At 53.6% G+C, this 22,749-nt stretch overlaps 2 protein-coding genes across 3 annotated transcripts; one reads left to right on the top strand and one right to left on the bottom strand.

Moving 5' to 3' along the window:
• The first annotated feature begins 81 nt into the window (after positions 1 to 81).
• Positions 82 to 13,152, top strand: GSK3A (glycogen synthase kinase 3 alpha). Its single transcript, XM_005589395.4, has 11 exons — positions 82 to 529; positions 2,579 to 2,766; positions 6,369 to 6,452; positions 6,609 to 6,719; positions 8,658 to 8,788; positions 8,877 to 8,983; positions 9,966 to 10,063; positions 10,144 to 10,239; positions 10,667 to 10,853; positions 11,192 to 11,284; positions 12,472 to 13,152. Exons 1-11 carry the CDS (start codon positions 247 to 249, stop codon positions 12,543 to 12,545), a joined length of 1,452 nt encoding a protein of 483 aa, XP_005589452.1. The 5' UTR covers positions 82 to 246; the 3' UTR covers positions 12,546 to 13,152.
• Positions 13,153 to 16,253: 3,101 nt separating this feature from the next.
• On the bottom strand, positions 16,254 to 22,634 carry ZNF526 (zinc finger protein 526). 2 transcript variants are annotated; one of them, XM_015442077.4, is made up of 3 exons: positions 22,297 to 22,634; positions 18,998 to 19,091; positions 16,254 to 18,916 (listed from the first exon to the last, which is right to left on the bottom strand). In XM_015442077.4, exon 3 carries the CDS (start codon positions 18,897 to 18,899, stop codon positions 16,887 to 16,889), a length of 2,013 nt encoding a protein of 670 aa, XP_015297563.1. In that variant the 5' UTR covers positions 18,900 to 18,916; positions 18,998 to 19,091; positions 22,297 to 22,634; the 3' UTR covers positions 16,254 to 16,886. The 2 variants fall into 2 exon arrangements, with proteins under 2 accessions (XP_015297563.1, XP_005589453.1); XM_005589396.5 differs by having other exon boundaries at positions 22,543 to 22,634.
• Between the last annotated feature and the right edge of the window lie 115 nt (positions 22,635 to 22,749).

Below are 22,749 nucleotides of genomic sequence, written 5' to 3'. Positions count from 1 at the left end.
GTGGACTTCATTTCCCGGCGTGCCACGGGGCTCTCTGTGCGGGCCGAGGGCGGCGACGGCGGCGCGGACGACAGCCGGACTGCATCTCCCGGCGTGCCCCGCGGCGGGCGCTGGGCCGGAGCCGGAGCCCAAACCCGAGCGGCGCGGCCTGGAAGAGGCCAGAGCCCGGGGGAGGCGGCGGCAGCGGCGGCGGCTGGGGCAGCCCGGGGAGCCCGAGCCCCGCGGCCTGGGCCTGTGCTCGGCGCCATGAGCGGCGGCGGGCCTTCGGGAGGCGGCCCTGGGGGCTCGGGCAGGGCGCGGACCAGCTCGTTCGCGGAGCCAGGCGGCGGAGGCGGAGGCGGCGGCGGCGGCCCCGGAGGCTCGGCCTCCGGCCCAGGCGGCACCGGCGGCGGAAAGGCATCTGTCGGGGCCATGGGTGGGGGCGTCGGGGCCTCGAGCTCCGGGGGTGGACCCGGCGGCAGCGGCGGCGGAGGCAGCGGAGGCCCCGGCGCAGGCACTAGCTTCCCGCCGCCCGGGGTGAAGCTGGGCCGTGAGTACTAGCGGCGCCCGTGTAGGGTGGTGATCAGGGTTCCCAAAGCTCCTCAGACATCCATCAGGTTCTTTCATATGCTTAGGTAGGAGCCAGAGGTCACTATGCCTCCCCAAATCGGGGATCTGAGCCCTCTTCCTCCCAGGAAAAGGGGTCTTGGGGTTACCATCTCTTGGAGATCAGAATTACTCTTGGATCAGAATTACTAACACTCAAAGAAACAGGGGTTACAAGTCCCTGTTCTTTCATTATTGAGATCTTGGGTCCTTGAGCCTTAAGAACAGGTATCTGACGTTGCTACTCATTATAATATTGGATCAGAGGTCACAGTCGCTTGCAAATGGGGATTTAGGGTTATTGTCTCCTAAGAGAACAAGAATAAGACCAATCGCGAAAAAGAGGGATCTGCATTCGCTGTCCTTCAGAAGATGAGGATTTGGAGTGAATATCACTTAGAAGCAGGGCTTTGAGGTTACTGTGTTGTGTCCCCAAAGAATAAGGCCAGGCTTGCCAAACCTGGTACTCAGATCACCTTCCCTATTAAAACCAAGACCTGGCATCATTACCCACCCTAAATATTGTTGAGCTGTACCCCCAATGGTGAGAATTAATAGTTACTGCTTCTTAAAGACATTGGGAGTCAGCATATCCTTCAAATCAAGTCCATAGTCCATGTTTTAAAATACATGGCTTGGTGTGTCTCCTTTAACAAAAATGGAATGGAGCAGGGTAGGTCACAGTTTCCTATAAAATATGGATCTAAGGTTATACTTGTTTAATAATTGTTCTAAGGTATGGTGTCATTGGCTCTGAAAAAAATAGTGATGTAGGGTTATCTCCCTCTGAAAGAACATGTCACTGGCCCCTCAAAATGGATTTGGTGGCCGGGCGCGGTGGCTCACGCCTGTAATCCCAGCACTTTGGGAGGCTGAGGCAGGCGGATCACCTGAGGTTCTGTTTGAGACCAGCCTGGACAACTGGTGGAACCCTGTCTTTACTAAAAATACAAAAAATTAGCTGGGCGTGGTGGCGGGCGCCTGTAATCCCAGCTACTCGGGAGGCTGAGGCAGGAGAATCGCTTGAACCCAGCAGGCGGAGGTTGCAGTGAGGCGAGATCGTGCCACTGCACTCCAGCTGGGCAACGAGAGCGAAACTGTGTCTCAAAAAAAAGAAAAGAAAAAAAAAAAGAAAAAATGGATTTGGTTCATCAGTTACTCAAAGGGGTCACTATCCTTTAAGAATGGCACCAAGGTTTGCTACCATTTGAATAATGGGAATTGGAAATTATAGCTTTCCTTCAAAGGACTGAGGCTGGAATAGCCCCTTGATAATAAAGGTCAGGTTCATCATTCTCATAATTTGGTGCTTGTCCATTAGGGACCACCCACATACGGGGAGGAGTCTGGGTCTCTGGACCACTCAGATGAAGAGGTCAGGTCAGTGTTTTTTTCTAACCTCAAAGTACCAAAAAGTGAGGGTCAGGGCACTGGTACATACAGCAGGAGAGGACATTCATTTCTGTCACCAAGAACCAGTGAAGTTACCAGCTCTACAGGGGAGGACTTAGAGGTCAGTATCCTCTAGGCTGTGAGATAGGTTAGTGTTTTCCTGAAGTAGGAGTACCTGAGGGTTACTGCTCCCTTAAGTGGAAGAGGCCAGGTCAAGCTTTCTCCAAAGAGGAGGGGCCAGAGGGCAGTAGATCCAGAGTAGATGGAGTCAACATCTGATGTCTCCCAGTACCAAGACGACCAGTGATCTATTGCTTCCTAGAAGTAGAAATTTGGGGTTGCCAGCCCTTGAAGCAGAGAGATTTAGGTATCAATATCCTCCCATGTGGAGGGGGGGCAGGATTTAAGGTTCCCAGAAAGGAAGAGGGTTTGAAAAGTCACTGGGAAGGTTCCAGCATCCACCTTTCCTCAAAGAGGAGGAGGGAACAAAGAGGTCCCCAACGAGCTTCCTGCAGAGATTTCCCTTCCTCCTACAGCCCCAGGATGGGGTGATGCGCAGACAGGATGGGTCAGTGGATCGTGTATCCCCTTTGTTCCCCAGGTGACAGCGGGAAGGTGACCACAGTGGTAGCCACTCTAGGCCAAGGTCCAGAGCGCTCCCAAGAGGTGGCTTACACAGACATCAAAGTGATTGGCAATGGCTCATTTGGGGTCGTGTACCAGGCACGGCTGGCAGAGACCAGGGAACTGGTCGCCATCAAGAAGGTTCTCCAGGACAAGAGGTTCAAGGTAGCTTGGGCGGGATGGGGACAGGGAGGTTTGGGGACTTGGTGTGACTGGTGGGAGAACCCCAGCCAGAGAGCTGGAGGCTTAGGTTTCAGAGCCATGGACCAGAAGAGAAAGTGGGGAAAAGAGGAAATGAGACGTGGGGAAAAGAGGAAATGAGATGGGAAATGTGGATCCCAGGAGAGCCCAGAGCTTTTACTGGGCATTTGCTCAATGTAAGTGCTTTATAGGCAAATTCTTATTTAATTTACATAAAGATTCTCTGAGGGTAGATACTGCGGTTATACCCATTCTAAGTGTACGCTAACCTTAAGCAGGGAAACAAACTCAGTAACAGGATTGCCTGAGGTCATAGAGCAAGTGCCCCAGTCAAGGCTAGAATCTGATTCCCAAACCCTACCTTAACCATTTGGTTACACTTCTTCCCAGAAGAGAAAGGGACCTGGAAGAGCTAGCGCAGGGGGTTCGGAAGGTCGCGCTCTCCCCAGGTGTTTGGCCAGTGCAGGATGGAATGGAGGTGCCCGTGAGCTAGGAGAAGCTCAGGGAGCTAGAAGGAGGTGGAGGAAGTGGAAGTTGAGGAATAATTAGTGTTTAAGGGCCTGGCATTTGGAGCTTAGGCTAGTCTGGATGTAGGAGAACTGAGCCTAGACTGGAAAGGAACCAGACCAGGGCCTGGGTCTTGGCAGGGAGGGCCCTTGGGCAGGAGGAGCTCTAGGGTTTCAGAATTTGATTGGAGTTGAGTTCCAGAAGTGAGAGGGATGTGGGGGCAGGGAGTTCCTAGGCCTCACAGAGGAATAGAGAATGGGTAAGAATGATGAGACCACATTCTGGGAAGAGTCCGATGCCTGGAGTCTGGGACTCAGGATCCTAGATAGAGTTCAAGGATCCAGATGCTTCCATGGGACCAGGGTGAGCTGGATGGCCACCACCTGTCTGTTGTTGCTTGTGCTAGGTAGGGGGCAAGCCTCACATGCCCACACCTGATTTTTTGTTTTTCTTTTTTTTTTTTTGAGATGGAGTCTTACTCTGTCGCCCAGGCTGGAGTGCAGTGGCACGATCTTGGCCTGCTGCAACCTCTGCCTCCCAGGTTTAAGCGATTCTCGTGCCTCAGCCACCTGAGTAGCTGGGATTGCAGGCGTGGGCCACTACGCCCGGCTAATTTTTTTTTAAATTTTTTATTTTTAGTAGAGACAGGGTTTTGCCATGTTGGCCAGGCTGGTGTTGAACTCCTGACCTCAAGTAATCTGCCCCTGCCTCGACCTCCCAAAGTGCTGAGATTGTAGGCATGAGCCACTGTGCCCAGCCCTGAGTTTTCAAGACAAACTAAAAACTGGATTTAGATGTGCAATCTTTTTTTTTTCTTTTTTTTGAGACGGAGTCTTGTGCTGTCACCCAGACTGGAGCGTGGTGGCACGATCTCGGGTCACTGCAACCTCCGCCTCCTGGGTTCAAGCGATTCTTCTACCTCAGCCTCCCAAGTAGCTGGGACTACAGGCGCGTGCCACCACTATCGGCTAATTTTTTTGTATTTCTAGTAGAGATGGGGTTTCACCATGTTAGCCAGGATGGTCTCTTTTTTTTTTTTTTTTTTTTTTTAAAGTCAGAATCTTGTTCTGTCACCAAGGCTGGAGTGCAGTGGTGTGATCTCGGCTCACTGCAACCTCTGCCTCCTGGGTTCAAGCAATTCTCATACCTCATCCACCTAAGTAGTTGCAATTACAGGCATGCGCCATCATGCCCAGCTAATTTTTTTGTATTTTTAGTAGAGATAGGGTTTTGCCATGTTGACCAGGTTGGTCTCAAACTCCTGGCCTCAAGTGATTCCCCTGCCTTGGCCTCCCAAAGTGCTGGGATTACAGGTGTGAGCCCAGCTGTTTTTATTTATTTATTTATTTATTTTTATTTTAAGGCTGGGTGTAGTAGCTGACTCCTGTAATCCTTAAACTGATTGGCTGAGGCAGGAGGATTGCTTGAGGCCAGGAGTTCAAAACCATCCTGGCTAACATAGCCAGGTTCTTTTTTTTTTTTTTTTTTTTTTTTTTGAGACGAAGTCTGGCTCTGTCCCCCAGGCTAGAGTGCAGTGGCCGGATCTCAGCTCACTGCAAGCTCCGCCTCCCGGGTTCACGCCATTCTCCTGCCTCAGCTTCCCGAGTAGCTGGGACTACAGGCGCCCGCCACCTCGCCCGGCTATTTTTTTGTATTTTTTAGTAGAGACGGGGTTTCACCGGGTTAGCTAGGATGGTCTCGATCTCCTGACCTCGTGATCCGCCCATCTCGGCCTCCCAAAGTGCTGGGATTACAGGCTTGAGCCACTGCGCCCGGCCCATAGCCAGGTTCTTTAAAAAAAAATAAATAAATTTTATATTATCCTTTTAATTTTATTTATTATTATTATTTTGAGACGGAGTCTCTGTTGCCCAGGCTGGAGCGATCTCTGTTCACTGCAAGCTCCGCCTCCTAGGTTCACGCCATTCTCCTGCCTCAGCCTCCCGAGTAGCTGGGACTACAGGCGCCCGCCACCATGCCTGGCTAATTTTTTTTGTATTTTTAGTAGAGACAGGGTTTCACCGTGTTAACCAGGATGGTCTCGATCTCCTGACCTCGTGATCCGCCCGCCTCAGCCTCCCGAAGTGCTGAGATTACAGGCGTGAGCCACTGTGCCCAGCCCCGGCTTATCCTTCTTAAAACTTTCTTTTGGAGAAAAAAATCAGAAGGTGTCATTTGATTTTTACATTTCAGCAATAAGTTGAATTTTTTTTATTTTTTATTTTTATTTTTATTTTTTGAGATGGAGTGTCGCTCTGTCGCCCAGGCTGGAGTGCAGTGGCCGCATCTCAGCTCACTGCAAGCTCCGCCTCCCGGGTCTACGCCATTCTCCTGCCTCAGCCTCCCGAGTAGCTGGGACTACAGGCGCCCGCCACCTCACCCGGCTAGTTTTTTTTGTATTTTTTAGTAGAGACGGGGTTTCACCGTATTAGCCAGGCTGGTCTCGATCTCCTGACCTTGTGATCCGCCCGTCTCGGCCTCCCAAAGTGCTGGGATTACAGGCTTGAGCCACCGCGCCCGGCCTATTTTTTATTTTTAAAGTAGGGTGGCTTGGCGCGGTGCCTCATGCCTGTAATCCCAGCACTTTGGGAGGCTGAGGTGGGTGGATCACGAGGTCAGGAGATCGAGGCCATCCAGGCCACCGTGGTGAAACCCCATCTCTACTAAAAATACAAAAATTAGCTGGGCGTGGTGGCGCATGCCTGTAATCCCAGCTACTTGGAAGGCCGAGGCAGGAGAATCGCTTGAACCAGGGAGGCAGAGGTTGCAGTGAGCCGATATCGAGCCACGGCATGCCAGCCTGGCAACAGAGCAAGACTCTGTCTCAAAGAAAAAAAAAAATTGGGGTGAAGAAAACATATCTGTGGCCTGGGTTTAACCGGTAGGCTTCCAGCTCGTGTGGGAGGAGAGTAGTCTGGAGACAAGGAATTGGGGGATACCCTAGGGGACCTTGAAGCTGGGACACAGGGAGTAGCTGCCTGGCTGTTGTGGGGAGTGAGTAGGGAGGGGCAGCCGAGAGAGTTGGTCGTATACTGAGACTCTCTCCCTTTGCCCTCAAGAACCGAGAGCTGCAGATCATGCGTAAGCTGGACCACTGCAATATTGTGAGGCTGAGATACTTTTTCTACTCCAGTGGGGAGAAGGTGAGACCTCGAGGTGGTGGTGGTGGTGGGTTGCTCCACCTCGACTCCAGCCATTTTCTTGCCCACCTGCCTTTCCCCCACTGCTGCCTGCACACCTTCCTTCCCCCTTCCTCACTCTTCTCACAGTGCCTCACGCCTCTCCTTTGCTCCCTGCAGAAAGATGAGCTTTACCTAAATCTGGTGCTGGAATATGTGCCCGAGACAGTGTACCGGGTGGCCCGCCACTTCACCAAGGCCAAGTTGACCATCCCTATCCTCTATGTCAAGGTATGCTGGCAGGCGGGCTGCTGGGACCCAGACCCAGAAAGCCAGGGGCTCTGGAGCCTCCCACCTTTTATGGGATCCCTCATCTGCCAAGTTTGTGTTGGTTTTCGGAGGCCCCATGACCCCCAGAGATGGAGCTTGCCTGACACAGGGGAGGGCCAAGGCAGGCAAGGCCTAACTGAATCAGGAAGGCAGCCTGACCTGGGGCTGCAGAGGCTGCCAGGTACTTGCTTAGGTCCATATAGGGAGTCCAGTGGCACCAGAGATGTTGGAGTTAGCTCAGGATAAGGGGTGGTGGGGACCAGGACTGCATAGGAAGCTGCTGAGGCCAGAGTTCGGGCCTTTAGAGCCTTGGTTGGGGGTAGGTGGGAAGGAGTTAGGGTTGGAGGAAGGTTAGCATCCACACAGCCAGGAATGCATCTCCGTCCATCATCTGTGCAGGCTCATTCCTCAGTGCCTGGTGCCGTGCCCTGGGTGTTACAGACCTTCAGGAGGTGTTTGAATGAATGAATGAATGAATGAATGAATGAATGAATGAATGAATGTATGATTGCAGCCCAGGGATGATGTGGCAAACAAGCTGGAGCAGCCTACTGCATTGGAAGGAGGTGGGTGGGTTTGTTTGCTGGAGGTCACTTGGGGCCCAGCTGCTGCTTCTGCTGGCTTTACGTACCCAAGCCTGGGTGAGCCGATGTGGACTCTACCAGTGGTTGTGGCTGTTGGACCTCACCTCCCAGGAGGGGAGCTCTCTGGTTTGGCCAATCTGTCCTGTGGCTGCCTGCACACGGGGCCCAGGGCTGAGGAATTCCAGACGCACCACTGACTGCGACGCAGGCCTTGCCCTTGAAGAGCTCTCAGTTTGGTAGGGTAGACAGGCATCATCACAGAAAACTATTAAATGAACTAGCTGCTGCCATACTAGAAGGAACACAGGGAATTCTGGAAATGGAGGAAGCACCCAGCCTGGTGTGTGGGTGAGAAGGATCAAGGAAAGCTTCCTGGAGGAGACCAAGCACAGGGCAAGGGAGCGGCATCTTTGGCCGAGGGGAAGTGGAATAAAGGGAAGGGGGTCTAGAAAGCAGCCCTGTCAGGCCCTGGTCTGTCTAGGCCCTGGGGGATGCAGCAGTGACTGAAACTCAAAATCCTGCTCTCATGGTACTTCTGTTCTAGTCAGTGGGAGGGAGAGTGGCAGGAAAATGAAGCTGGCGAGGGGGCAGGCTCAGGGGTGGTTTTGATTGTCGGATTAAGGAGCCAGTGGTTTTGGTGAGGGGGAAGCTGAGTGCCTGGCTCCCTAGCCTGTTTTATGACAACCTCCTGACATATCTTACTCTTCAGGCTTCTGCCAAGGGTTGTGATTAAAGCAGTGGTTCTCAGAGTGTGGTCCGGGGACCAGCATCAGTGCTGGAGAGCTTGTTGCAAATGCCTGATTCAGAACTCACTGACCAGAAACTCTTGAGAATGGGGCCCAGCAGTCCCTGTGTTTTTGTTTTTTGAGACAGGGTCTCACTCTGTCACCCAGGCTGGAGTGCAGTGGCGGGATCTCAGCTCACTGGAACCTCTGCCTCCTGAGTTCAAGTGATTCTCTTGCCTCAGCCTCCCGAGTAGCTGGGATTACAGGCGTGCACCACCACGCCTGGCTAATTTTTGTATTTTTAGTAGAGACAGGGTCTCAACATGTTGGCCAGGCGGGTCTCGGCCTCCCAAAGTGCTGCGATTATAGGCGTGAGCCACCACGCCCGGCCAGTAGTCCCTGTTTTAACAAGTCCTCCAACTGACTGTGGTGCACACTAAGAGAACCAAGGGTTTCAAACGGGTTTCCCCAAAGCTGTGGTGGCACCAGGGAGAGTGGGCCTGGAAGGGCTCTTCAGGCCAAGCTGGTGGGGTAGTGGTGCTGTATGGGGAAAGCCGGGCTAAAGTTCTGCTGTCCTGTGCCTGCCCCAGGTGTACATGTACCAGCTCTTCCGCAGCTTGGCCTACATCCACTCCCAGGGCGTGTGTCACCGTGACATCAAGCCCCAGAACCTGCTGGTGGACCCTGACACTGCTGTCCTCAAGCTCTGCGATTTTGGCAGGTGGGCCTGGGGCGTTTTGAGTGGCTGAAGAGGCAGGGGGGACCCCAGCCCTTGCCCCGTGTTTACCCCTGCCCATCTTTTCCCACAGTGCGAAGCAGTTGGTCCGAGGGGAGCCCAATGTCTCCTACATCTGTTCTCGCTACTACCGGGCCCCAGAGCTCATCTTTGGAGCCACTGATTACACCTCATCCATCGGTCAGAGTTATGGGAGGGGGGTGGGGGGAGTGGCAATCTGGGAAATTTCGGAGTTTACTGTGCGCTGTATGCCAAGCTTGGTGATGAAAGCTTAACTTCTGTTCTTGTATCCAGTCCTCACAAACTTAGGAGGCTGATGCTGTTGAATGCTCATTTTACAGATGAGCTTAGAGCTGTGAGGCTGCCTGCCTGCACTGGCACCACTGGGACTGGGCAGGGCTGGGATTTGAAAGCTGACCTGACTCCAGAGTCCATACCAGCTCTGGAACCTCCCTGTCAGCCCTCTGTTCTCAGCTAGGGGGAAGGGCTGCCAGAGACCTTGGGGGAACCAGGAAGCAAAGCTTTGCCACCATGAAGGTGCAACTTGCTCCCAGGGCCTCTGTGTCCTTCCGTTTGTGGGGACAACTGCCATTTTCCAGGCATGAGGGGAAGCCTGAATTGAGGGAATGGGCATGAAAGACTTTGAAAGGGTACCTTCCACAGCAGCGTGACAAACTGTGGAGTCCTTAGGTATGAACTCGTGCTGTGGGGGGTCAAGGTACAAAGCAGGGAGGAGTGAGACTGCCAGGCTGTAGCTCTTCTCATGGGCAGGATAAAGGTTGGAACAAGAGGAAGGCAGTCCAGGATTTAAGGCTGTACCTTCCTGTGGCCCAAAGAACATGGGTGCCTGTTGGCAGGTTTGGGCCTAGTTTGGTCTGTCGTCCAAGGCTAGTGGGAGAGAGCGAGCTCATTGAGGTCCTTAGCAGAGAGAGGAACTGAGGGCTGGAAACACACCTATACTAGAGAGTGGAGCAAAGGCTTGCAGACCTGCAGGGTCAAGGTTAGGCCCATGTTTCTAAGCTGCATGTGTCCTTGGGACAGGTGCTTCGTCTTTGAGAAAACAGGGCTCCTGACACTCTTAGGATGGCCATGAAGAATAAAAGCACTGGGAGGTTGGTGGCCCTACTCGCCTAGCCCTGACGCTGCCCCCATTTCCCCTTAGATGTTTGGTCAGCTGGCTGCGTACTGGCGGAGCTCCTCCTGGGCCAGCCCATCTTCCCTGGGGACAGTGGGGTGGACCAGCTGGTGGAGATCATCAAGGTGAGGGGCGGGGCCGGGGTGGGCAGGGGGTGGGGCTGAGGGATGGGGCCCTTGTCTCAGAACCCCCCCTCTCTTTACAGGTGCTGGGAACACCAACCCGGGAACAAATCCGAGAGATGAACCCCAACTACACGGAGTTCAAGTTCCCTCAGATTAAAGCTCACCCCTGGACAAAGGTGGGGCAGGACTAGGGGCTCAGGGCAGTATGGCTGAGAGCTGGTCCCCTTTGGAGGTCAACTATTCTGTGGACCTGGCCTCAGAATCATGGCTTGGGAGGATTTGAAGAGTTATCCAGGGATCAGTAACTTCCATCCGATTTCAAAGTTTATGGCATTTTAAAAGTTGAGAACCCACAAGTAAATTCAAGATTCCAGTTTTTATGGAGGGTCAGCAGGGCTCATATGGTCCCAGACCTGGGCTGGCTGCTTACCCGATACAAACTGACCTCTCCTTAGTGGTTGGGCCTCAATTTCTTCATTTGGAAGGTGGGGGTGTGGGAAGCAGCCAGTCATAACTTGCCGCAGGCACTGTGGCAGTGAGATAATAGGAGTATGCCAGTGCCCAGGGCATCTCACTCTCATGACCCCTGCCCCCATCCCCCAGGTGTTCAAATCTCGAACGCCGCCAGAGGCCATCGCGCTCTGCTCTAGCCTGCTGGAGTACACCCCGTCCTCAAGGCTCTCCCCACTAGAGGCCTGCGCACACAGCTTCTTTGATGAACTGCGATGTCTGGGAACCCAGCTCCCTAACAACCGCCCACTTCCCCCTCTCTTCAACTTCAGTGCTGGTGGTGAGGGCATAGTCTGGGATCTGGGGAGTGGGGCGGGGTCAGGGGGCAGCCAGATTGCGAAGAGCTTGGTGTTGAAGCAGGAGTGGGGAGCTAAGGGCAGGGTACAAGGCAGGCCTGGGGCTCAGGAAAGATGACGCCCAGATTCAGGGGGAACTGAACCTGCTTCAGTCGTGCTCTACTGTGATCTGCCTCGTGCTAAACTTTTTCTGGTTTTTCATTGAGAGAGGTCTGTGGCTGAGGTGTCCACAAACAACTGGCCTTTCTAATTGCTGGGTTCCCATTTGGTGCCCATCATAACCCTGCTGTAGTCTACCCTGACTGGTATGTCGTGTTTCTAGAACTCTCCATCCAACCGTCTCTCAATGCCATTCTCATCCCTCCTCACTTGAGGTCCCCAGCGGGCACTACCACCCTCACCCAGTCCTCACAAGGTAAGTGGGGGCCATCTGCTGGGGGTTAAAGTATCTCTCAGCTTGGGGAGTGTGGGGCTGCTGTTCGCTCAATCGCTGGGTTTCCTGAATGTATTTTTAAATCATTGACATTTTGATGGCTTAGGAAGCACGTCTTACAACATGTGAATGACCACCTTTAGAGGGCATTCTTGCGTACTTCTGTGTTTAAATGCCAATGGGAAAGCCAGAGAAATAGCGTTTGGCCTGAACACAAACAAAAAGTTGAATGTGTTGCCCAGGTTTTTTTTTTTGCAATAGAGTTTCACTGTCACCCAGGCTGCAGTGCAGTGGCTCGATCTCGGCTCACTGCAGTCTCTGCCTCCTGGGCTCAGGCAATTCTCCTGCCTCAGCCTCCGAGTAGCTGGGATTACAGACGCACACCACTATGCCTGGCTAACTTTTGTATTTTTACTAGAGATGAGGTTTCACCATGTTGGCCAGACTGGTCTCGAACTCCTGACTTCAGGTTATTTTCCCGCCTTGGCCTTCCAAAGTGCTGGGATTACAGGCGTGAGCCACTGTGCCTGGTCATGTTGCCCAGGTTTAAAAACGGCGCTATTTTGTGTAAAAATACAGATTTCCTGTTTCTCTCAGGGAAGAAAACCAGATTGGGCAGCAGAGGGCCCGCCCATCCTACTGACAGTAGACAGTGGGCGCCCTTTATATTTTTTAGATGGAGTCTTGCTCTGTCACCCAGGCTGAAGTGCAGTGGCACAATCTCGGCTCACTGCAACTTCCGCCTCCTGGGTTCAAGTGATTCTCCTGCCTCAGCCTCCCGAGTACCTGGGATTACAGGCGCACACCACCATGCCTGGCTTCTTTTTGTATTTTGAATAGAGATGGAGTTTCACCATGTTGGCCAGGCTGATCTCGAACTGCTGACCTTGTGATCTGCCCACCTCGGCCTCCCAAAGTGCTGGGATAACAGGCATAAGCCACTGTGCCCAGCCCAGCCACTCCGTTACATGGAGCCTGGCACTCTGTTGCGTCACTGAGTTACTATCCCGGCCCTTTAGCACTTACTTGAGTTTGCAACCCTTCACCTAAAGTAACAGCTTGTAACTTTTAACACAGCATCTACGACAAGAGAATTCCTACTCTTGGGTTGGGCGAAGGGGTGTCTGAAAGGCAAAGGCTAACTCTGCTCCTTCCCTCCCTCCCTCCAGCTTTAACTGAGACTCCGACCAGCTCAGACTGGCAGTCGACCGATGCCACACCTACCCTCACTAACTCCTCCTGAGGGCCCCACCAACCACCCTTCCACTTCCATCTGGGAGCCCCAAGAGGGGCTGGGAAGGGGGGCCATAGCCCATCAAGCTCCTGCCCTGGCTGGGCCCCTAGATTAGAGGGCAGAGGTAAATGAGTCCCTGTCCCCACCTCCAGTCCCTCCCTCACCAGCCTCACCCCTGTGGTGGGCTTTTTAAGAGGATTTTAACTGGTTGTGGGGAGGGAAGAGAAGGACAGGGTGTTGGGGGGATGAGGACCTCCTACCCCCTTGGCCCCCTCCCCTCCCCCAGGCCTCCACCTCCTTCAAACCCCCTCCCCTCCTGTGTTCCTTGTAAATAGAACCAGCCCAGTCCCTGTCTCCCCTTCCCTTCCCTGGCCCCCGGGTGTAAATAGATTGTTATAATTTTTTTCTTAAAGAAAACGTCGATTCGCACCGTCCAACCTGGCCCCCACCCCTCCTACAGCTGTAACTCCCCTCCTGTCCTCTGCCCCCAAGGTCTACTCCCTCCTCACCCCACCCTGGAGGGCCAGGGGAGTGGAGAGAGCTCCTGATGTCTTAGTTTCCACAGTAAGGTTTGCCTGTGTACAGACCTCCGTTCAATAAATTATTGGCATGAAAACCTGCTTTCTGTCTGGCTGCCTGTTTCCACTGAGGTGGTGGGGGCTCCCAGGTGGGGACTGTTCTGGGACAGGAGTGAGCTGCATCTCAGGCAGAGGGCTGTCTGAAGGCCCTGGCTCAGGTGCCCAGCCTTCTCGCATTGTGGCTTTCTCTGCACGTGTGGTGATGAGCTCCGTCTAGGTTGTTATCTGCTGTCAAGGCCTGGGAGGAGTCTGCCCCATGACCCAGCATAAATCATCTGCTTCTGTTTAGAGAGGGAGGGATTAACCTCCCAGTAACTGGTGAGCCAGTTGGGGATCAGAGAAGGGAAGGTCATGGGGCTTATGTGACAGTCAGGACTTGAACAGGCTGTCTTAGCCCAAGCTGCCTGCCGCTCTAGGGTCTGGGGGGACAGGAGATGAGGAGTTACTCAGGCCAAAACTTAGCCTGCTTGTAGACTCTTTGTTGGGTGGCCATGGCTGGAGGTGGCACCCTAGAAGATTCCAAGCCTTCATTTCCAAGTCTTAAACAGGACACCTACCTGGTCCACCTCTTAGGGATCTTGGGAAGTGACAACCCTGGGAAGGCAGGGGCAGAGAACTTGACTTTTATCCTCACTTAAAACATGCTGGGGCCAGATAGTGGGGCACAGGCAGAAGGAAATGTTATCTCCTCCACATGGCACCAAGCAGTGAGTGTGGCCAGGACACCCCAGAGTTGGAAGGGGGCCTGGGGAGGAGCAACGGGTATGCCCCCTACTGGATTCCACTGGTGAACAAAAAGGGAGGACCTTCAAATGCTCCAGATGGAGTAAAAGGACTGTTCCTGTGGGGTCTGCGCTCTCCAGTTTGCTCACCCCACTCCAGGGGCATCTTTACACTGCCTGGGATAGGACAGACCCTGCCCCTTCTTTGCTCAACACAACTTGGATTTCGCTTGGTTTGTAGAACAAATGAATGAATATAAAGAGCAAGCAGATTGATAAGGGGGAGGATGGCCATTCTGGGCAAGGGGCAGACCTTGGGATCCTGGGGATGCCTTCCTCCCTGCTACTCACATGTGGTCAGCCATGAAGTCACTGAGGTGTCCCTCACCCTCCTACCACCCCATGACCCCTTCCCAGGTCTGGCCCTGTCTTCTGCTGGACCATCTTTAGCCTCCCACTCACCCCACTTTGAGCCCAGATCTAATACCCAGTTATGACCCTCCCCCAACCTGGAACTACTCAGCCCAGCTTTCAAGGCCTTCCAAAGTCTAGGCCTCCTTCCTGGACAATTCCATACCCAGCTGCATTTCACCTCCCCTGCCTGAGCACTCTGGTCTGCAGGGGCCTGGGAGGAGCCTATCATGAATCACCTACATTTGCTTAGGGAGAGAAAGACTTATGGCTGGGCTTGGTGGCACACACCTGTAATCCTAGCACTTAGGGAGGCCAAGGCGGGCAGATCACCTGAGGTCAGGACTTTGAAACCAGCCTGGCCAAGATGGCAAAACCCTGTCTCTACTAAAAATACAAAAATTAGCTGGGTGCAATGGTGGGCGCCTGTAATCCCAGCCCAATTAGGGAGACTGAGGCAGGAGAATCGCTTGAACCTGGAAGGTGGAGGTTGCAGTGAGCTGAGACTGCACCACTGTGCTCCAGCCTAGGTGACAGATCAAGACTCCACCTCAATCAATGGAGAGAAAGACTATTATCCTAGGTAACCTCTGAACAAGGTGGGAATCTTCCTGCTCCCAAGACCTTTGATCTTTTGAGGCCCCCTCAAATCCCAACAGCTCTGACACTGGTTTACTTTTCCTCTAGTTAGGATGAATCGTCCTCTGATCCTCTACACCTGCACAAGTTTCAGGTCTTAATCACTCAGAACAGTATGGGTTACAAATGGGGGCCTAAGGGACCTCCTGGACTCAAATCTCACAATGTCCCTGCCTAGTTGTGAAACCTTGTACAAATCTGTTCTTAGTTTTCTTTTTTTCTTGTGTGTGTGTGTGTGTGTGTTTTTAAGTGACAGGGTCTTGCACTGTTGCCCAGGCTGGAGTGCAGTGGTGTGATCACAGCTCACTGCAGCCTCAATCTCCCCCATATCAAGCAATCCTGCCTCTGCCTCAGCCTTCAGAGTAGCTGGGAATACTGGTGTGCACCACCATGCTCGGCCAATCTTTATTATTTTTAATAGAGACAAAGTCTCACTCTCTTGTCCAGGTCTTGAATTCTTGAGCTCAAGTGATCCCCCTGCCTCAGCCTCCCAAAGCACTCGGATTATAGGCATGTGCCACAGAGGCCCAGCTAACTTAATTTTTGTAGAGATGAGGTCTTGCTGTTGCCCAGGCTGGTCTCGAACTCCTGGCCTTAAATGATCCTCCTGCCTCAGTCTCCCAAAGCACTGGGATTGCAAGCGTGAGCCACCGTACCTGGCCAGTTTTTTTTTTTTTTGAGATAGACTCACTCTGTCACCCAGTGGCGCAATCTAGGCTCACTGCAAGCTCCACCTCCCGGGTTCACGCCATTCTCCTACCTCAGCCTCCTGAGTAGCTGGGACTACAGGCGCCCGACACCACGCCCAGCTAATTTTTTGTATTTTTAGTAGAGACAGGGTTTCACTGTGTTAGCGAGGATGGTCTCGATCTCCTGACCTCATGATCTGCCTGCCTCGGCCTCCCAAAGTGCTGGGATTACAGGCGTGAGCCACTGTGCCCAGCCACCAGTTTTAAAAATCTGTACAACAGGGATAATATTGAAATCTATGTCACAGACTGTTGGGATCATAGTACACATACAGTGGTCAGTATGGTGCTTGCCTCGGCTAGGCAGTCAGATGAATAACTGGATGGTCTCCAAATATACCAAGAGCTCACCCTCTTGCAGTGCTGTCTACCTGGAATGTTCTTTTCCTCTTTCACTACCAGATTCCTACTTTTCCTTCAGGGACTACCTCCTCTAGGAGTCCTTGACTCCTGATCTTCCACCATGGAGGTCTGTTTCCTGGGATCCCACTGTCCCTGCACATCCCCATCATAGCCCTGAGAAGCCTTAGGCCTGACTCATCCCTGCCCCCAGCATCACCCAGTATGTGAAGAGGGAGGCCTTAGGACACACAGGCTGAATGAATCAATGAGACACACTCAGAGAGCAAGCCATCTGTACTTGTGTGTTTCTCCTATCAGACTGTGCATGCCTTCTGTGGGCAGAGCCTGTGCTGACTTGCTCCTGGGTCTCCAGCATCACCCAGTCTGGAGCTGAGGACCTGGGTACCTACAGATTTCCTTCCACACTGTCAGAATTGAGACAAAGGAAGCCCAGAGAAATCAAGTACCCTCCTCCACCAGGCAGAGCAAAGTCCTGGGTACCCAAAATCCAGGGAAGGCAAGGGCTGGGGGTACAAGCAGAGGATCTGAAGAGGTATATGAGAGTGGCCAGCACAGACCTGGAATAAGCTTGGTGCTCAGTGAAGGTTACCTGATGTTGCTGGGCACCAGGGTGATGCAGTGCAAAGGGCCTTGGCCAACCCGCTTTGCAGCGTAGCTGGGTGACCTGGTACAGATCACATTGCATCTCAGAGCTTCAGTTTCCCCTCAGGCAGAGAAAGATGACAAGAGAAGCCTGGAAGGGTTGTTCTGGGGAGTCAGTGGGTAAAAGAGGCCAGGGTGGATCCTGGCACACGGTGGGTACCAGACCAGTTTGGCAGAGGTCCTCTCTCCCCAGAGGTACCCACACTGGCTGTTGCAACCAAACCCTTTTGTTGCTTTTCAGCTGCGTCACACGAAGGCTGTGTCCAATTGCAAGAGCCCGCCTGCTTCACTGGCCCCCAGTGCAGCCTGGCACAGCTGCAGCGTGTCCTCAAGCGCCAGCGGCTGGGATGTCTCAATGATGGCGATGGTCTCCCCCAGCTCTGTGCACATGATAGTCTGTTGAGGCTCAGGGGGTGGGGGTGGGGCAGGAGGTGGTGATCTGGGAGGCTGTAGTGTCAAAGTCCGAGCTCGGGCATGGACCCGCTGATGCAGTCGCAAGCCCGCCATGGCGCGGAACCAGCGGCCACAAGTCCCACAGTAGTAGGGACTCTTGTTGTAGAGACCAGTGATGGGGAGGCGGGGAGCGCGGGCAAAGGCAACTGGCCGCAAGTGCAACCGCCGGTGCTGCTGCAGGTTGGAGCTCTGTGTGAAGCGCTTGCCACAGTCCAGGCATTGGTAGGGACGTGCGCCCGTGTGGGTCAACTGGTGGCGGCTGAGGTTGGCCAGAGAAGCAAAGGTCTTGCCACATGAGTGGCACTGGAAGGGCCTCTCGCCCGTGTGTGTCCGCAGGTGGTTGCGCACATGGATCAGCTTCTTGAAGCCCTTGCCACAAACCCCACAGCGGTGGCGCCGTTCGGGGGGCCCGTGTACTGCCCGCCGGTGCCGGGACAGCCGGGAAGCTGAGGCAAAGGACTTGGAGCACTGTGGGCAGGGCAGCTGGGCAGGTGGGGCAGGGGGTGGTGGTGGAGGGGTGGGCTCTGCTGGAGCTGGGGGAGCTGTTGCTCCTGTGGGAGGTGCCCCGCTTTTGCCAGCGTGAGTGCGCCGGTGGTAGAGGAACTTGGTCATGTTGCTGAATGTCTTGCCGCAGCGACAGCGATGCAATGGGTTGGCAGTGTGGGCCCGCCGGTGGGCCACTAATGTGAGTTCTGTGCCAAAGCCGCGGCCACAGTCTACACAGAGGTAGCGGGCTTCCCCGCGGTGCAGCCGCAAGTGCTGCTCGAGTGACGCTGCTTTCTTGAAGACCTTGGAGCAGGTTGTACACTCGTGTGTGCCACCAACGTGGGCCCGCCCATGAGCCTGCAGCCGGTTGGCGGAGCTGAAACTGCGCTGACATTGGCTGCAGTGGAAGGGGTGGGCAGCAGATGCCGGGCTGTGAGATGTCCGCCGGTGTTGCCGGCGAGCCCCTGCTGAGGGCCGGTGCTGGGGACAGTCCCCGCAGCCCTGAGCCCAGCTAGCTGTGGACTCGTCACCTCCCACAGCATCATCACCGACCTCTGCCATGGCCTCCTCATCCTCCGTCTCTTCATCATCTTCTTCATCCTCCTCATCGTCGTCCTCCTCCTCCTCCAGCCCATTGCGCTCCTCTTTCTCTAGGGAGTCAAAGTGGGTGCCCTGATGCTCCAAGAACTCCTCAGGGGTGGCACAGAGGGTAGAGCACTCAGGACACTCATAGGGCTCCATCTTGACTTCGGATGGGGGAGAAGGTGGAGGCAGTGGTGTTGGGGGAGGCAAAGGAGGTGGCACTGGTGGCTCAGCTACCGTGGCAGAAAGGTGCTGGGCCTTTCGATGAGCCACCCACAGCTCGGGTGAGGGGAACAGCTCCTGGCAGTCCCAGCACTGGTATTGGATCTGGTTTGCAGACTCCCGGAGGTGGGCATCCTGGTGGGCCAGGAGCTCACCAGGGGAGAGGATGAGCTGGCTGCATTCACCACATTGGAAGGGCCCCTCAGTGCCCGGCACCAGCTCCGGCTCCAGGCCAACATTCTGTGTGGTCAGTGCCTCCTCCTCTGAGACAGCAAGCATGTGCTGCTCCTGGTGTGAGAGGACTTCCTCCAGTGTGTTATAGAGGCTGCCACACTCAGAGCACATGAACTGGTGATGCTGGAAGAAGAGGGATGAGGCAAGGGCCTCCCCAGGTGTCATCTCAGTCACCTCTGTTGACATCTCCATCATCTCCCCTGACATAGGTGTTGACATCTCCACTGCCCCTGGTGACATCTGTGTTGGCATCTCGGCCACCTCAGCCACCACCTCTGCCATTGTGGGGAAGGCAGTGCCTGGAGAAAGAGGGGCAGGAGCCAGTGAGAAAGCAGGAAACCAAGGGGAGGTGGAGTTCTCTTGCCCATCCCACTACTCACCAGCCTCTATTGCTCAGAAAGTCTTAATCCAATGTTTCTGCCTCGGTCTTCTGTGATCCCATGTCTCCGAAGCCTACAAACACCCCATGGCAGCCTGCAGGAGAGAATCAGCACTCAGCCCAGCCTCTTTTTTTTTTTTTTTTTCTGAGATAGAGACTTGGTCTGTCGCCCAAACTGGAGTGCAGTGGCACAATCTTGGCTCACTGCAACCTCTCGCTCCTGAGTTCAAGTCATTCTCGTGCCTCAGCCTCCTAAGCGGCCAGGACTACAGGGGTATGCCACCATGCCTGGCTAATTTTTGTATTTTTTTTTTTGTAGAGACAAGGTTTCACCATGTTGGCTAGGCTGGTCTCAAACTCCTGACCTCAGGTGATCCACCTGCCTTTGCCTCCAAAAGTGCTGGGATTACAGGTGTGAGCCACCACCCCGGCCAACAGCCCGACCTCTTTTTTTTTTGAGATGGAGTCTCGCTCTGTTGCCAGGCTAGAGTACAGTGGTGCGATCTCAGCTCACTACAACCTCTGCCTCCCAGGTTCAAGTGATTCTCCTGTCTCAGCCTCCCGAGTAGCTGGGACTACAGGTGTGTGCCACCATGTCCAGCTAATTTTTGTATTTTTAGATGGGGTTTCACCATGTTGGCCAGGATGGTCTTGATCTCTTGACCTTGTGATCTGCCTGCCTTGGCCTCCCAAAGTCCTGGGATTACAGACGTGAGCCACCACACCTGGCCCAGCCAGCCTGGCCTCTTTACCGAGAGGGCCAGGCACACCTTTTCTGAGAATACCACAGCCTTTGCCTGCTGCGCAGTTTCCTCTTTGTGCAACACTTTTCCTCTGCCTCTTATATATACACACACAGATACACCCAAATGTTTAAAAACACAGGCCCTGGAACCAGACTGTCCTTGGCTTGAATCTGAGCTCTACGACTTACTTCCTCTGAGATTGTCTTCTTACCTATAAAACGGGGCTAAAAGTAGTACTGACACAAAGTCCCTGGTACTTGTAAAGGTCAGCTGTAATCCTGTGTAGTTCTCCAGAAAGATTGTTTTTGGACCCTAAGTCTTTGATGTTGCTATTCCCTCTGCCAAGAAACTTCTCTCCTCTTTTTGTCTGACAAACTCCTACCCAGCACCTTTTGGGAAGCCTTGTCTGACATCTCTACATTCTCAGGGTTCCTATGATATCCTGTGCCACCTCTATCATGGCAAATATCATGAGTTTGGGGTGGCATCTCACTGTCCCTCACTGGACTGAGAGTTTGTGGGTCTGACTCATTGTGGAGGCTCCAGTCAGCAACAAAATCTCTGAGCAGGGACATGAATTTTAACTTTCAAACTTCCCTCTATATGCCCCATCTTCCCTTCTACGTATGTGGGCTGAACCCCACCCAGGCCCCTTCACACAGCAGGGACTCAGAGTACACTCAGCAAATGACTGCCTCCCTCCCAGGCCTAGCAGCTAATCTCATGAATTCAAACCCATCTTCTTTACCTCTTTTTCACCTAATCTATTAGTACCAGAAGGCAGGTGGAGTCTAGTTTACAGCCTTGCATATAGAAGTTGCTCATATTGCCAGGCGCAGTGGCTCATGCCTGTAATCCCAGCACTTTGGGAGGCCGAGGCAGGCGGATCACAAGGTCAAGAGATTGAGAGCATGCTGGCCAACATGGTGAAACCCTGTCCCTACTAAAAAAATACAAAAATTAGCTGGGCATGGTGGTGCATGCCTGTAATCCCAGCTACTTGGTAGGCTGAGGCAGGAGAATGGCTTGAACCCGGGAGGCGGAGGTTGCTGTGAGCTCAGATTGCGCCACTGCACTCCAGCCAGGAGACAGAGAGAGACTCCATCTCAAGAAAAAAAAAAAGTTGCTCATATTAAGCACCCAGAGCATAGGAGATTAGCCTGTACATCACTGAAGTATGTCCAGTGCCAAGAACAAGGTCTAGCACACAGTACATATTTAGTGACTGAGAAATGCTCCCAGGCCAGGCATAGTGGCTCACGTCTGCAATCCTAGCATTTTAGGAGGTTGAGGTGGTTTGATCCCTTGAGCACAGGAGGTCGAGGCTGCAGTGGGAAGTGAGACCTTGGGAGGGGTTTTTTTTTTTTCCCTCTTTTTGAGACAGGGTCTCACTCTGTTGCCCATGCTGCAGTGCAGTGGTGCAATCTTGGTTCACTGCAGCCTCCACCCCCTGGACCCAGGTGATCCTCCTGCCTCAGCCTCTTGAGTAGCTGGGATCACAGGTATCTGTCACCATGCCTGGCAAATTTTTATTTATTTTATTTTACTTTTTTTGAGACAGAGTTTCGCTCTTTTTGCCCAGAGTGGAGTGCAGTGGCGCAATCTCGGCTCACTGCAACCTCCGCCTCTTGGGTTCAAGCAATTCTCCAGCCTCGGTCTCCCAAGTAGCTGGAACTACAGGCATTCACCACCCCACCAGGATAATTTTTGTATTTTTAGTAGAGATGAGGTTTCAGCATGTTGCCCAGGCTGGTCTTCAACTCCTGACCTCCAGAGGTCCGCCCGCCATGATCTCCCAAAGTGCTGGGATTACAGGCGTGAGCCACTGCACTTGGCCCCTGGCTAATTTTTAAATTATTTGTAGAGAGAAGGTCTCCCTAGGTTGCCCAGGCTGGTCTCGAACTACTGAGCTCAAGCAATCCTACCGCCTAGGCCTCCCAAAGCGCTGGAATTACAGGTGTGAGCCACTGCTTGGCCGATCCTGAGTTTAACTGTCCCTGTGCACAGTCCATTTCTACCAGACCAACTCTCCCATAAGACTGTGAATTCCCAAAATACACAGCCCAGTACAGGGCACTGCTTTCAGTTAATGCCCAAAAAATAATCCTCGAGTAAATTATTCACTAAAGGACCTGGAGCTAAACTTTCCTTATCTACTATTCCAACCCCCTTCCTAATTTTTGAGTTGCCAGGCCCCTGCACACAACAGCCATTCCATAAAGGACCTTCCTGGAAGTAGGCAACCAGGGGCCCGAGAGTTCATTTTTCTTTGATTACAGTCCCATTTCCAACAGAGAACTCCCCTAGGGCGAGGCCCAGTGCCTGCTGCAAAGCTTGCACAAAGCAGGTACCCAATAAATGTCTACGAGGTGGCCCGGGAGACTTGAAATTTGCCCTTTCCTCGTCTACGATTCTTTCTCTCACTCTTGAATTGTGAACTACTTAGGAAAGGAATGGGGGGTTTTCACACAGTATATCAGTAAGTCTTTCCAGGAAGGAACCCACTAGGGCCCTGGAAATTCAACTTTCCCGCTTTACAACGCTTTTCTCCTACCAGACTCATCTCCTCGGCCGGGTGAGAGCTCGCAGCAGTGGGTGGTGGGCGAGTTCCAGCGTAGGCTACTGCACACTAAAGGAGCCCCAGGGCACACAGGAAGGAGCGCTCTCCTTCCAGCCCGCGCCGCTCCCGCCCTAGCGCAGGCCTCAAAGCTCTTCGATCCCTGCAGACCCCTTAGTTTTCCTTCCGCCCTCTCCGTCCACCCAGCGCTCTCTTCCCCGTCCCGCCCCGCGGCGCCCTCACCCGTTTCTCTTATCTCTTGCAGCCCCTGCCGCTCTTGACACAGACCCTCGGCTCTGGGCGTGTGGGACCCCTCACTATCCACACCTCCCATTGGGCGGTGCCCTTACCCGTGGCGGCCAATCAGAGCCCGCAGCGCAGGGCACGCGACCTTGCGCCTGCGTGTTGCCACTCAGGCGGGGCTCCGGGAGTTATCCACGCACACATCTG

Source organism: Macaca fascicularis, chromosome 19 (genome assembly GCF_037993035.2).
Source record: "Macaca fascicularis isolate 582-1 chromosome 19, T2T-MFA8v1.1".
NCBI classification, from domain to species: domain Eukaryota; kingdom Metazoa; phylum Chordata; class Mammalia; order Primates; family Cercopithecidae; genus Macaca; species Macaca fascicularis.
This window is presented reverse-complemented; position numbering and strand designations above follow the sequence as displayed.

Bases quoted from the DNA above. Each gene is read 5' to 3' on its own strand.
- ZNF526 (XM_015442077.4), bottom strand. From the start codon at position 18,899: ATGGCAGAGGTGGTGGCTGAGGTGGCCGAGATGCCAACACAGATGTCA.
- GSK3A (XM_005589395.4), top strand. From the start codon at position 247: ATGAGCGGCGGCGGGCCTTCGGGAGGCGGCCCTGGGGGCTCGGGCAGG. The intron at 8,984-9,965 runs GTCAGAGTTATG...ATTTCCCCTTAG, and splicing joins TGATTACACCTCATCCATCG to ATGTTTGGTCAGCTGGCTGC. The intron at 10,854-11,191 runs GTGAGGGCATAG...TCGTGTTTCTAG, and splicing joins CTTCAACTTCAGTGCTGGTG to AACTCTCCATCCAACCGTCT.